This window comes from Sceloporus occidentalis, unplaced genomic scaffold (assembly GCF_023333645.1).
Source record: "Sceloporus occidentalis isolate IW3139 unplaced genomic scaffold, rSceOcc1.0.p SCAF_1, whole genome shotgun sequence".
In the NCBI taxonomy this organism is placed as follows: domain Eukaryota; kingdom Metazoa; phylum Chordata; class Lepidosauria; order Squamata; family Phrynosomatidae; genus Sceloporus; species Sceloporus occidentalis.
In genome coordinates, this window is record NW_028316981.1 from 58,389,908 (window position 1) to 58,403,962 (window position 14,055).

Sequence of the window (14,055 nt, forward strand, 5' to 3'; positions counted from 1 at the left end):
ACCCCATGTGGTTCAAGAGGACTTCTGTGACCTTTTCAGAGACTTTTTGTAAACTATTAGGGGAGGGAATGTCCTCTTTGAGATGCTTCTAGCAGAGGAGATAATTTATTGACAGATGTCTTTCTGCATTCCCAGAGTTCAGGAGTGGAATGTATTGCAGTCTTTATGAAATTGTGGAAAAGGCTAGATCAGGAAGTAATTTGGAAGGACTACTTCAAAAGCTGGAGACAGACAAGCTAGTGAGTATATATTCTTTACATACTATTTGTGATTATTCCACTGATGAGAATTCCAAAAACAGTGTGTGCTTTCTGACAATACACCAAAATTACTCTGCTACCTGACGTTTTGCTCTGCACTTAATAGAGTTTCAAATGAAAAGCATCTAAATTTATACTGTGTAAACTTTGTCTTTGCAGGTTATTGTAAAACCACTTGCAGACAGAGGATATTTATTGCTACTTTCTCCATATCAAATGGCTTCTCCATATGGTATGCTGCATGTCATGTTTTCTTCTGTGGCAGATTCAACTTTTTTTAAAAAAAACAATAAGCAATTTCATTACACTATGATGTACATTTGTTTTCATCAGACAACAGAACAGGAAAGCCTCGTACTCTGCAAGCATTGTTTCTATTTCGGAATCCTACGGGTGTTGTAACTTCAGGTAGGTATCAGTGTTTAATATAGAGTTAATGTTAATTTTTAAGCAATATGTAACTACTGGTTTAGTAGTAATGTGTAGAGTTGAAGGCTCAGGACATGACATCCAACCAAGATAAGTAAGAGATAAGGAAAAACATGCCTTGCTTTCCTGGCTTTAGTGGGCAAGAGGGGTATTTAGGCAATCTGTTGACCAAGATGACTAGGTCAGCATAGTCATCAAGTTGCTAGAAGAGAACTGAGGAGGATTTGGATGACTGTCGTGGGGTTCCGTGGCGTTGAGGGCTCATAACAAGAGGTAGAGCTGGTGGCATGTCAGCCTAGACTTCTTGATAACTTGTCTAAGTATATTTATATAGATAAACTTATAGTAAAAAAATTGACGGTATTATGCAGTAAGTTACACAGGTATTGAAGTGCTATGCATCAAAAGCAAAATAGGCATCCCGATAACAATGTTTCTTCCCTGTTTTTCATCATGCAGAAGTCGGGAGTGCTTGTGTGTTTAAAAAATCTGATAAACTGCACAAACATAAAAAATAAGCTTCCAAACCAGGAGAAAGGAACAACCCAACTTTTTACTTTTCTCAAAGGTTGCTGTTATCAAATTGCAGTAGTTGTTCAAATTTCTTAACATTCTTAAAAAGCAGTCTTTCATAGAGTGTTTCATATTAATCCAACCAGGATGTAATTGAGATGTGTTACCATGGCCAGATTTAACTTCTCACGAATTGGGTGCAGCTGATGCATAGGCCTTAACTTTGTAGATGCACTCCTGATTACCATTGGAACCTGAGGTTGCAAGATCAGAGTTTAATCTAGGATCACTTTCAATGGCCCAACCCCTGATACCCCCGAATCTTAGGTCCTCCACACACCAAATTTTGGAAGGGTAATTTTCAGCTCCCCAAAAGAAAAAAATAGTTACTTCTTAAGCACACCAGGAGTGATTCAGAGGTAGAAAACTCCACCATCTCCCTAAGTGCCAAAACCAGCTAAAACAGAAACTGAAAGTGGCCATTGTTTCAGACACATGTGACTCCACCATTACTTACAAAGCAGCATAGACGTTTTTTCTAGCCCCTTAGACCCAGCATTTGCATGTATAGAGAACCACAGTGGAGAAGATCCCTTACCAGTTTCACTGTTTTGCCAGAAAAATGCTGCTGTTGACTCCCCTACCCTATGGACTTGCTCACACATGATATAGATGTAGCAAACCAAATTTCAAGTCCTCCATTCAGACACAAAACTCACCAGGTTATCTTGAGCCTAGTGCTGTCTCACTGCATTGTTATGACAATAATTTTTTTGTGAAGAACCATCTTAATTGATTTTAACTCTTCAAGAGGAAAGTGGGATATAAATGTTTATTAGTAATGGTGTGGCTTGCTTAATACTGATTTTCTCCCTTTTTCTGCTTTTATCTTGAATACAGCACACAAAAATGAACAGAAAAATGAAAACCCATCAGTATTGCAGGAAACACATGTGATTATGCCAGAATTTATGAGATTTATTCAGTCACTACATTATGCTTATGTTAATTCCCGTAAAGGTAAAGACCCTAGGTCTGACTTAAATACTGTGGTGGAAAAATACATAATCGATTATCTGAAACGATATAGTAAATATAAAGAATTTTTTTTATATCGCTACAAAGATACCTTGGATGAGAAAAAGCACCTATATCCAGCCCCCAAAAATAAATCCCATCTTGACAGTTCTTTGCGTGCCTATATTTTCGGTTCGGAAGCCTATCAGATCCCTGTTTCTAAAGCAAAAAAACTAGTGGATGGTCATCGAAAACCTCAGCAGTTCAGTCCTGTTTCAGATTATGAAGCCCCAGAAGAAGAATCTGACTACACAAAGCAAAAAACCAAGAAAAGAAATGGTTCCAAAAGTGACGAAGTGCCTGCCAAGAGAAAGCATAGTCATCCAGATGATTATAATCAAGAAAGTATAAAAGAACTTATTAATTTAATCCAGAGAAAGAAGAAAAATGTACAAGACTCTGATACAGAAGATAATAGAAATGAAAACAAGCTGAAACAAAAACTGGAAGGTAAGACAGCCCACAGAAACAGTTGTAAATTCTTTAGAACAGATTTGTCCAAATGAAGGTAAACTTCCACATTGCTGACTTGGAAAAATAAGGCCTAATTTTTCCAGTCTGTTTCCTTGCCAGCTGTGCCAGGAACGTTTTGGTTTAGTCATTGACTAGTTCTAGCAATAGATACTCATTGTGGACTTGGAACTTCCATAAAGAGCCTGCATAACTGGATTCATTCAAATGTTCATTTTCATTTCGTAACTTTAAGTGTCAGTAATAACATTATTATTATTATTATTATTATTATTATTATTATTATTATTATTATGTGTGTGGATTATGTGAAATATTTCACTTGACCTAAAGATTTGCAGAACATTTTTAACAATAACTTCATTCCTTTCTCTCCTTTCTCCCACTTGAAAACTGTAGGTGACAGAGCACCAGAAACACTTCATTCAGTGATAGCTGGTCTTGGTGGACATGATACTGATCTGAGGCAGCAAAATGTTTCTGAGTCTTCAGTTCTTGACCCATCTGATTTCGTGATGCTCATTTCAAAAATTTTCAGTAATACAGATTTGCCATTGGCAGAATTAGCTAAACAACCTTCACCACAAAATTATCCAGACCAAACTCTTGAATATAATCCAATTCCGGTACAGATTAAAGAAGAACCTGAGTTGGTTAATACTACACATGTTGAAAATATTCCATTGAAGGACCCCCACAGCTTGGTCAAGCTGGAAGCAGATGTGCCATCTTTGCCTTATTCTGTTGATGTATCTAGTAGTGAAACAGACACTACTAATCATATGCGACATTTAAAAGTAAGAATTGTGGGTTTGTATTTTTTTTTTAATTGCAGAAGTTTAGTTTTAAAATAATAAATAATAAAAATATTATTTCTATCCCGCCTTTCCAGGGATCAAGGCAGCGTACAATAGTGGGATTTATCGTCCCATTCAATAAATATCTCTATAACATCCTTCCATATCCTGATGTTTCTCAGTTCGTGCAAACAACTTTCATGAGTCCCAGATACTGTGCCTAATGCTCACAGATGTTTGAAGCATTATTGTAAAGCATCTGAAGTGTACCAGATTTTGGAAGGTTGCGTTTTGTGATTATAAAATTGAGTCCTCTAACATTTGCACTTACAGTCTGTGGCTCTTGTGTTTGACTGCTACATTTGCAGTCTGTAGGTATTACGTTTGACTGCTACATTGGCTTAATACATGCATTTAATTCTTCTGAAGAAGTGATAAGAGAAGGAGGATACATTGAGCACATTTGGAACTGAAGTAGAGTAATAATGATCACATTTTGAAAAAGTAGCTTTTTTGCTCTGAAGCTCCTAGGATTCCCCAGTGGCCATGCTGGCTGGAATTTTGGGGGTTTGTATATCTAAAAAGTATTTCCCCCCCGCTTGGCTCTAAAAGGGGTAGGAAGCCAAGGATAATTTGCTGTGAAAAAACTTTGCTGACTAAATAATTACTGTATTTATACTCGTTAAAGTGTTTGGTTACATTAAAGTGGGAAAAGGCTGTCTGCTTTCAATTTGGGGTTGAAGAATATTATGAGCCAAAATCGATGTACAGTATATTCTCTCTATATATATAATTAAATGGTAGTTCAGACTTGCATCCTGTCAGTATGTGTCAGTGGAAGGTGTCTGATTCTGCAGGTTATATCAGATTTCGTTGTCTCTTCTGCTAGGCAGTGCATCTTCGAAAAGTGTTGCTCTTCTGAACTAGGATAGTGGCAGACATATCTGTTTACCGCTTACATCTGAGAGAGAGGAAAAAGGAAAATACAAATGTAGGTTTTCCAAGAAATGCCTGCGGGAAGAAAGAAAAAGAAGGAGGGTCTCCATCCTAATTTTAAGAGGAAGTTTTCAAATACACGAGGTGATGCTGGCCTCCTTAGGGAAGATTAGAATGAGGGAAGTGTTTCCAAAGGGCATAATGCCGTGGAGTGATTGACTTGGGGCTGTGAAAAGCTTCTGTTTGAAATCCTGGAGAACCATTGCCAGGCATGTAAACATTGCTTAGTATAAAGCAGCTTCCTGCAGGTTTATGACTTGTGAGTCTCTAGTGGTTGAGTGCTTAGTGGATAAATGCACTGGCCCAGAGTTTATCTGGAAAATACTAAAAGTGGCAGGCATATACAAAGTTTGTAACAAGATGGGGAGTAAATAAAAGCTGAGTTTTCAGTCTGCTTTGGTTCCAACATCACCCCAGTATCTAGAGGTATGTTTGTCATATGGTGCTAATTTAAATCCTAGAGATGATGATGTGTTCTGCCCCATTGTATTGGTTCAATATTCCTTATCTGCAATTCCATAATCCAGAATACTCCAAAATCCAAAATTGTCCACATGGGTAGCTGAGATATTGATGTTTTTGCTTTCTGATAGTGTAGTATACACAAACTTGTTTCTTGCACAAAATTATTAAAATAGATATAAAATTGACTCTCAGGCTATGTGAATAAGTTGTATGCGAAACATATATTAATTTCATGTTGAGATTTGGGCCCCATATCCAAAATATCTGGTGTGTGTGTGTGTGTGTGTGTGTGTGTGTGTGTATGGAATTTGTTTGGTAAAAAACCCCAACATTTGCAAACACGTCTGGTCCCAAGCATTTCGGATAAGAGGGACTCAAACTGTCCCTTTAAGGCAGAGCTAAAGCAAGTCTTTAATGGAGCTGGGCAGAAATTCCATGAGAAGAGACAGAATTCCTTCAGATGAGACAAAAAGAAAAGCAACAGCTTGATTTTTGCCTTCAGACTTTTGAGACATGTTAACTGCTGAAAGATGCTTGCCATCAAACTCTGAAAAGGCAGAATATCAGTAATAAGGCTAGAATTTCAGATACTGCTGCCTTACAAGGAAATGTGTTCTCAAATTACTGTTTCCTTTTTCCCTTCTCTCAAGGTGGTGCTTCCTTACTCTTTTATATAAGGTAGACATCTGCAACTGTGGGAGGCTAGGAGACAGCATTAGCCCCTAGGATTCCTTGAGGGTGTATATCTGCATTGTAAAAAATAAAAATTGCCCCTAAATTCTCTCCAACAGTTTGGAGGGAAATGTTTTTGCCATATTTCTAAACCCCCCAGCCCATTTTAGGCCAAAGAAGAGGCCCTTTTTAATAAATGAAGTGACAGTAAATCACTTTTTTAAAAGTCATTTTCTGGGCCAAAAATGGTTCGGGGGGGGGGGGATCCAAAATGTGGCAAGATGTCCCCCACACCTCCTAATTTAAAAAAATCCATGAGGGCCACAAAATGGCCCTGGGAGCTACATGTGATATTTGGACCACACATTGCCCCACCTCTGGTTTCAGTATTCTTGGGTCTGCAGTCCCCACTGTCTTGTTAGCAAACATGATTAAGCAATATTGGACTGATGGGTAAAAATGTAACTTGGAATGTTAGAAAGTAAGGTAGTAAATGGCTCTATTGCCTTTACATTAAGATAAAATACTGTAGTTTTATAGACATTTCTAAAATACTTTTACATTGAAATAAATAATTGTGAAATCGAAGACTTTCATGGCCGGCATCCATAGTTTTTTGTGGGTTTTTCGGGCTATGTGGCCATGTTCTAGAAGAGTTTATTCCTGATATTTCGCCAGCATCTGTGGCTGGCATCTTCAGAGAATGCTTTCCTAAAAAGGAGTTGGGTATACTGTGTGACCCTGGGAAGGCAGGAGTGATTTGCATGTGGATTGTTTTGTTGCTAATGGCAGGCCTCAGGGTGGGAGGGTCTGCAAAAGAGGATTAGTGTCTGCTTGGTTAGTGCTCATTGTCTGCTGAGAAATCCCTGACCCTGGGAGATTTCTCATTTGCATTTGTTGAGTCTTCACCTTGCTATTTTTCAGGACTGGTAGCTGACCCAGTCTGCAGTGTCTCTCGTGTTCCTTGATTCTTGTTTGCACAGTGCCTTTAATGGTCCCTATGTAGACTTTTCCGCAGCTGCATGGTATGCGGTAAACTCTTGTGGCTGTGAGAGGGTCTCTCTCTCTCTCTCTCTTTCTCTCTCTCGCCTCCAGATTCCCTTGCCACCCCACTGCACCAGCGCCCCCTACTGTTTGCCGCCCCTAGGCAGTCGCCTAGCTTGTCTGTATGGGCAGGCCGGCCCTGATAGGGACCACCAAATGCAATGTGCAAACAAGAATCAAAGAACACAAGCGACACTGCAGACTGGGCCAGCCAATAAAATCAGCAGTAGCAAAACATGTTACAAACCATCCTGGGCATAAAATACTGTTTGAAAACACTGAAATTCTGGACCATGCCAACAACTACCATGTCAGGATGCACAGGGAAGCCATTGAAATCCACAAACATCTGGATAATTTCAACAACAAAAAAGAGGAAACCCTTAAAGTAAACAAGGTTTGGCTACCAGTCCTGAAAAATAGCAAGATGAAGATTCAACAAATGCAAATGAGGAATCTCCCAGCAGACAATGAGCACTAATCAAGCAGACACTAATCCTCTTTTGCAGACCTTCCCACCCTGAGGACTGCCGTTAGCAACAGACCAATCCACACCCAAATCACTCCTGCCTTCCCAGGGTCACACAGTATACCCAACTCCAGGCAAGCATTCTCTGAAGATATCAGCCACAGATGCTGGCGAAACATCAGGAATAAACTCTTCCAGAACATGGCCACATAGCCCAAAAAACCCACAAAAAATAAATAATAGTTAGTAATTTTATATGACTAAAGTTAATTGTTATTAATATGTATTTGTTTAGGACACAAGCACAGGAAGTGTATGTAGCTTCGATGGTTGCAGTAGCCCATGTTCTAGCACACCTCTTGAACAGAGCTACCACAGGCAGCATTCCGGCTCAAATAGTATTTCTACACCTGGCATACACTGGAAGCTGATACCCATCACAGGTAAGTAACAACTTTATAAATATAAAATCTTAAATTATAATCTTTCAGTTTCAGTTTTGAAAAAGCCAGAGGGGCTGTGTATTTTTAACTGCTTGTTTCAGTTTTGGAATTCAGTTTTTTTCTTGAAGGTACTCTTAATCTGTGTTTGCAATAGTTGAGGGCACTGTTTGGGTACTCTGTGTATACTGAAGTATGCCTGAGTCTCATTTTTAATTTAATCAGCTATGCAATAAATACAGAGATTAGATCAGATGGTTTGCTTGAATGGTACTATTATATGCAGTTTGTCAGGCTGGAAGTGGGTACATGAAGATTTTGTGACAGAGGAAATAAATCTGGAAGAAACCTGGTAAGTCATGAGCCTTTGACTTAAGATACTGACAATATGATGCAGGAGTGACTAGCTTTCCTGGAGCCAACTCTAATCTAGCCTTTCTCAACCTTTTTTATCTTGGAAGAATCCTAATTTTCAGATCTCAGGGAACTCCTGCACAAAAGGTATTACATCTGTTGCTCAAATTCTGCCTTCAGACTCTTGAAAAGTTTTATTTCTTTTTTTTCCAGTCACAATCTCTTGAAGAAACCCTACCAACCTCTTGTGGAATCCTAGGGTTTCAGGGAATCCTGGTTGAGAAACCCTAATCTAGACACTCATCCAGGGCCGAAAGAACTATTTTGCTAAACACAGATGGTAGAATAAAGTGTGATTTTGTAGCTTCACCACCATAAGAATATGCACTTTTGCACAGTGGGGGGCATTCAAAGAAATGTTATAAAGAAGAAATTTTTTAGAGCTGTGTTAGTCTATGTACCAAAAAAGTTGGTGTTTTATGGCAGCATGACAGAATTTCTGCAATGTTTTCATGGACTGGAGTTTTCTTTATAAGATGCAAGATTCACCTTGAATTCTGTTATTTCCCCTTATGGGTAAAGCAAAGTTAACTGTGGATATGTTTGTCTTAGCACACATACTGTTTTACTTGATGTCTCCAAGCTATGTTCTTCAGGCTTTATCTTTCTCTTCTGCCATTTCTGCTGCTGTCCAGAGTACAGCAAGTGGAGGTGGACCTCATTGCTCCATCCTAGCCTTAGAAGTCATATATTCTTTTGTCTCTATTCACCTCTTTCCTTGGGGTATTGGGTGTTTAGGACTGCTCTTGCACATTGGGTGAAGGCATATATTGTGCTTGCTTATGGCACAGAAAAATTTCCAAGGCTCTTGTAGTTCACTTCACACAGCTCTCACTCCATGGCACCTTCCACAGTCTTTTCATGGATGCTCCTTCACAGGAGCTCTTCCACAGCCTTCTTTCAAAACTATAAAATTGGTAGGTCTAAGACAGCAAAAGTAGATTTTGGTGGGAATGTGTGTATATCTACATAGTAAGCAACCACTACCACCTTTAAGATCAGGTATGGGCCCAGGTATTTCTCACTGTGTGTGAATTCCTCCTCTATATCCCTCAGAGAATTGGATATTTACTGTGAAGGTGTATTTTGGGTTGATTCAGAGGAAGAATTCATATTTGCCTGGGCTGTGGCTGCTTTTTGTCTGAGAGATGCTTTTTTTGGGTCTGTTAGTGGACATTTGGCATACTGGGGCTCTTTTTTTAAATGATGAGTCTGATGAGTCGTTGGCACAGTTTGGGTGTGGAAGCAGCAGTATCATGATTATGTAGCTCAAACCCGAGTATACCAAAAATGTTTCGCACATGAGCATTCCCATTCTGCTGTTTTTGCAGTTTCAATAGATTTAATCAACTGTGCAATTCAAATCTTCAGTTGAATTAAAAGTGATTTCATAATATCCAACGATAACATTAATTAATAGCAATAATTAGTGTTTTATTCTTTAAAGTGGATTATTTTAAATTAGTTTGTAACACATAAAGTGTGTGACAGGATATACTTAATACATATTAAGAAACTCTAAACTTGCTTACTGCTGCTCTCCCTCAGGAGGGGCAGGAAGAATGCATGAAGAGCAACTGAGAATACATGGCGATAACCAAACAGGTGAGAAGGTTGGCCTTTACTGCCTATGCCCCTTGCAGTCCAGATAGCAGGGTACACTGTAATGCAGGTGGATGGAAAGGAGAGGTCCCAAAATTTGGGTGGAAGCTCCTGTATGTGGAACTTTAGTTCCACAGGAGGCAGATCCTAGATCTAGCCTCTTTGTATTGGTCAAGATGGTCAAGAGCACTCAAAACTTTGTTCAAGTTCCAACATAGTCAGATTTTCTTCAGTTTTTATCTTCATACTGTATGCACATAAAAATGCACATCCATATACATAGCAAGCTGACTGACTTTTGTCATTATATAGTCCATTATGTCTTGGATGCAGTCGATAACAGTAAATATTTCATTCCAAATAGCGCCCTAAGTGAGAGTTTCATTCCTTGTTCTAATACCAGAAAAGTAGTGTTCTTTTCATCATAAAGCACTACTAACTTGCTTTTGGACAATATGGGTTGGAACACTTCTTGCATGTAAAGAATAACGTTCTAATACTTGATGGTAGTTGGGGCAGATATGCATGAGCCATGAGTGGATATTCTTAGCAAGGGAACTTAATATGTGACAACAGAAAGACAAGCCAGAAAGGGTCAAACCAATCCCAAACAAGTTATGGTAAGGTAGACAGAGCATACATGTTTTGAAGTGATAGTAAATAATTAGGAAAAGAAATCTAGAGGCTGAATTTGTTACATGGGGAATAAAGTTTAATTCTTTGGGATGCACATTCATTTTCTTCTGTGTTTATTTTTGTTGTTGTACTGAGAGATTTGAATTAAACCTCTTCTTTTAAGGGTAAGTTTCTTTGTGAATTTGTGGAACTTGTATGGTAGAGTGGTTTTAACCCAAAACACATCCTTTTATAGTTATGCTGGGATTTTTCTTGTGTCTATTCAGCTGTTGCTTAGGATAGAAATTGCAGAAGTGCCAGCAAATTGAATGTTTCTTCCTCTTGTATTGCTGTTGTTGTGTCTACAGAGTAATTTGAGTAACAAAGTTGGACAAGCACATCTAAAACGTGGTTGATCGGTTTAAACCAGTGATTCTCAGATTTTGGTCTTCCAGATGTTTTGGACTTGAGCTCCTAGAATTCCTGACTGTTGGCTAGGTTTGACAAGGCTTCTGGGAATTGAAGTCCAAAATACCTGGGGGACAGAAGTTGGGAGAACACTAGTTTAAATGATGATTTAAACCTAATGACTTTTAAAAAGACATTCCTGGGTTTTTTTAATTGATTATTCATCTTTAAAAAAACCTCAGCAGTTTGAATTAAATTTTTTAACTTTGACAGTTTATTGGTAGCTGTATATTGTTAGACCAGTATCCAATGTTATTTGCTTATTTTTAATCACTTTATTATATAGTACTAAAAATACTATTCAGAAACAAATGCTTCAGTTAACATAAGTTCAATCAAAACAACTTGCTTTAAAAGACCACTTTTTAAAGACCGCTTATTATTATTATTTGAGGTATTAGCCATAAATCTTAACTGCATTTTGCTACTTAATTTCTGATTTAGTCCTATATTGATGTAGTCTTATACATCTATATATAGGCTACTAACTTGTCAACATACAGTGTGCCCACGTCATACGCAGATGCGCTTTACTTGGATTTCAGCATGTGGTGAAAGCCGCACGGGGAGAAAGGGGTGGTGCGTCCCATAGGGATGAATGGCACACATGTCCGTGGTGCATGTGCGCCACCACGCCACCGCATGCATGAGCCCCATTCATTTAAATGGGGCATGAGCATACACGTTATTGGTGTTACGTGGGGGAGTCTGGAATGGATCCCCCGTGTAAACAAAGGGCACACTGTAATTCCCAAAATATATTGAAAGATGCAAGTCATATCAAAGCCTAATAACTTGGATTGTTAATATAAGAAGGCATTAAACATAGTTGATCAAACTTTCTAATGCCTAAGATAATGTTTCACAGTATTAATATAATAAGCAGGATTCAATTTTTAAAAATTAAAACATTGATATAAAAAACCTTGGTTTTGATTTATTTTTTAAAAAATAAACCTGTTTTTCCCAATCCTGCATCTTGTACATCTCTCCAGCACAGATTTCTCTTTGGACACTACAATATAAAAATCAGATTCTGTTTGGCAACAGTATAACCAAACAGAACAAAGATTATTATGTTATAATTTTGCTGCTTGTTTACTTACCATAGCAGAAGGTTAGTACTTCTGCTAGGCAAACAAGCTTACTGAATAATGCTGGTTTGAATAAGGCATGTTACTGACTGATGGAAACTTGTTGATTTGATTCTTAATTTTAGAGTTAGTAATTACTGGTGGCATATTAAAAGCATCTGCTTTCTTAAACTAGAACTTTGAGGATTTGAAGGAATATTTGTTGACTCAGATTGTGTGGTGAGAGCCTTCTACCGCTAACATTAATGCTTACATAGTTAATTAATATAAATAAGTAACTGAAAAAAATATGTACAGTCCGCCCTAGCCTTACGCGAGGGATCTGTTACGGACCCCGCCGCATAAGGCGAATTCCGCCTATGCTCAAGGCCCATTGCGCCCCATGCGCGCACACCCATTCATTTGAATGGGACGCGCCGCCCCTTGCGCCCCATGCCGCCCCGCGGCTTGAGACCGCGTAAAGTGCGCCCATGTATAACGCGGGCACACTGTAGTGTTTTAACATTAGAGGTTGGATTTAAGCTCCAGCAAGTGTACGTTAGGGAGCCAGCATGGTATAACTATTTGAGTGTTGGACTACCACCCTGGGAGAGCAGAATTTTAATCCTTGTTCAGCTATGGAAACTCACTGGATGACTGTGGGCAAGTCACACACACTCAGCTTTAGAGGAAAGCAAAGGCAAACCCCCTCTGAACAAATCTTCCCAGGAAAACCCTGTGATACCAGCATAAGTTAGAAAAAACATGAAGTTACATAACAACAAAATGTATGTTGTGTAAATGTATGTTGTATATATTTAATACCATTTTTAAAAATTAGCTATGTTGCTCATTGCCATTAAGTACTACAATGGATTCCAGAGTGGGCCAAATCCTGAATTCAGATTTTATCATTATAAAATAGGGTGAGAAGGGTTAGTACAGTGGATCAGTTTTGCATGCAACCTGTCTTTCTTTTGTTCCCTCTCCAACCTTTATACCAGCACCTCCCAACCTGTGCTCCGAGAAGCCCTTAGGGCTCCGTGTGGACTTCCCAGGTGCTCCACTTCGGCCCCAGGAAAATGAATGAAATAAAAATTTAATAATTTGTTTTATGTTTGTTTAATGACATTAAAGAATAAGAAACAAAAAGTAAGACTACTCCTAAACTCCATTAACTTGTAAGACATAGGGTAGGCCTCGGCTATAGAAACTGATTCTAAAAAGGGCTTTTTGAGTCAAAAGGTTTGGGAACCCCTGCTTTATACAAAAGGGCAAACAGGTAAACCATGATGTAATCTCTGCGTTGGTCTGCATTGAAGGAGATGAGTTCAACTGTTTGTGCTGACAGTCCTAGGAGACCTACGGATACTGTATCGAGAACACTCTCCAGTCCACAGCGTGTCTAACACTAACGTCTTGCTTGCCTCTAGGGTGGAGCTATGTCTTAACAGGATCCACTTTTCAAACAATGTGTCAAGTTGACTTGGCTTTCCGCTTTCAAAAACAAAGTGCCCCCCCCCCCAAAAAAAAAAAAATGCTTATCCTGCTGACCAAATGCAGAGAGCCTGGTAGCACAATTTTATTTTTTTCCGAGAGAGTGAGAACACTTGAGCAAGTGTGGCTCATCATCCCTCCCCACTTCTTAGGAGGCAGAATAGCATCCAGTTACTTATCTGCTTGCTTTACTTTCTTTATCCTTTGGAGATGTAAAGCCTTTAGCTTTTTGCCACCATTCAACCAGAATGGAGGAACAAAAGCTGCTTCCAACACATGGCTCTCTCCATTCTAGGAACTGGCATGGAGGAGGTTATTTTGGCTAGGTGTGTGTATGTGCCTTCAAGTTGCCTGTCTACCTATGGTGACCCCATGAATGTCATAGGGTTTTTCTTAGGCAGGGGATACTCAGAGGTGGTTTTAACCTCTGAATTATAGCCAACAGCACCTGATATTTGTTGGTAGGTACAGGGGAAAAGTACTTCAGTACGTGATGAGATAAAAATTTGCTTGAAGCTCAAGACTCTATGGGCTATCGACTCCCCTAATTATTGACAAGACTGCTATTTACTATGATTGCAAAACCTTTTGACAAAAAACTAGATCCACATAGTTAGGATGGGCTTTCACTTGATTAAATAAAACGTCTCTGTTTTTAAAATGGATTTTAAGGTTGTTGAATATGTGTCAAACCAAATATAAAATAAAAATGTTGTGAAAAAATGCCATAATTCCTTTTTGATTTTTTTAGTT

The 14,055-nt window shown here is 38.7% G+C and overlaps 1 protein-coding gene across 4 annotated transcripts in view; it reads left to right on the forward strand.

Moving 5' to 3' along the window:
• TASOR (transcription activation suppressor) overlaps window positions 1–14,055 on the forward strand; it is a 103,494-nt gene that overhangs the window by 51,007 nt on the left and 38,432 nt on the right. For 3 of the 4 annotated variants that reach the window (XR_016281019.1, XM_089522353.1, XM_089522371.1), the window contains exons 11-17: window positions 136–239; window positions 420–492; window positions 594–668; window positions 2,103–2,729; window positions 3,150–3,547; window positions 7,489–7,636; window positions 9,596–9,652. Coding sequence is in view for 3 of the 4 variants with exons in the window: in XM_089522353.1 (XP_089378479.1) it covers window positions 136–239; window positions 420–492; window positions 594–668; window positions 2,103–2,729; window positions 3,150–3,547; window positions 7,489–7,636; window positions 9,596–9,652 (1,482 nt within the window). In the remaining variant the exon portion in view is untranslated. The remainder of the gene's footprint in view (window positions 1–135; window positions 240–419; window positions 493–593; window positions 669–2,102; window positions 2,730–3,149; window positions 3,548–7,488; window positions 7,637–9,595; window positions 9,653–14,055) is intronic. The other variant, XM_089522363.1, reaches the window with a different exon arrangement.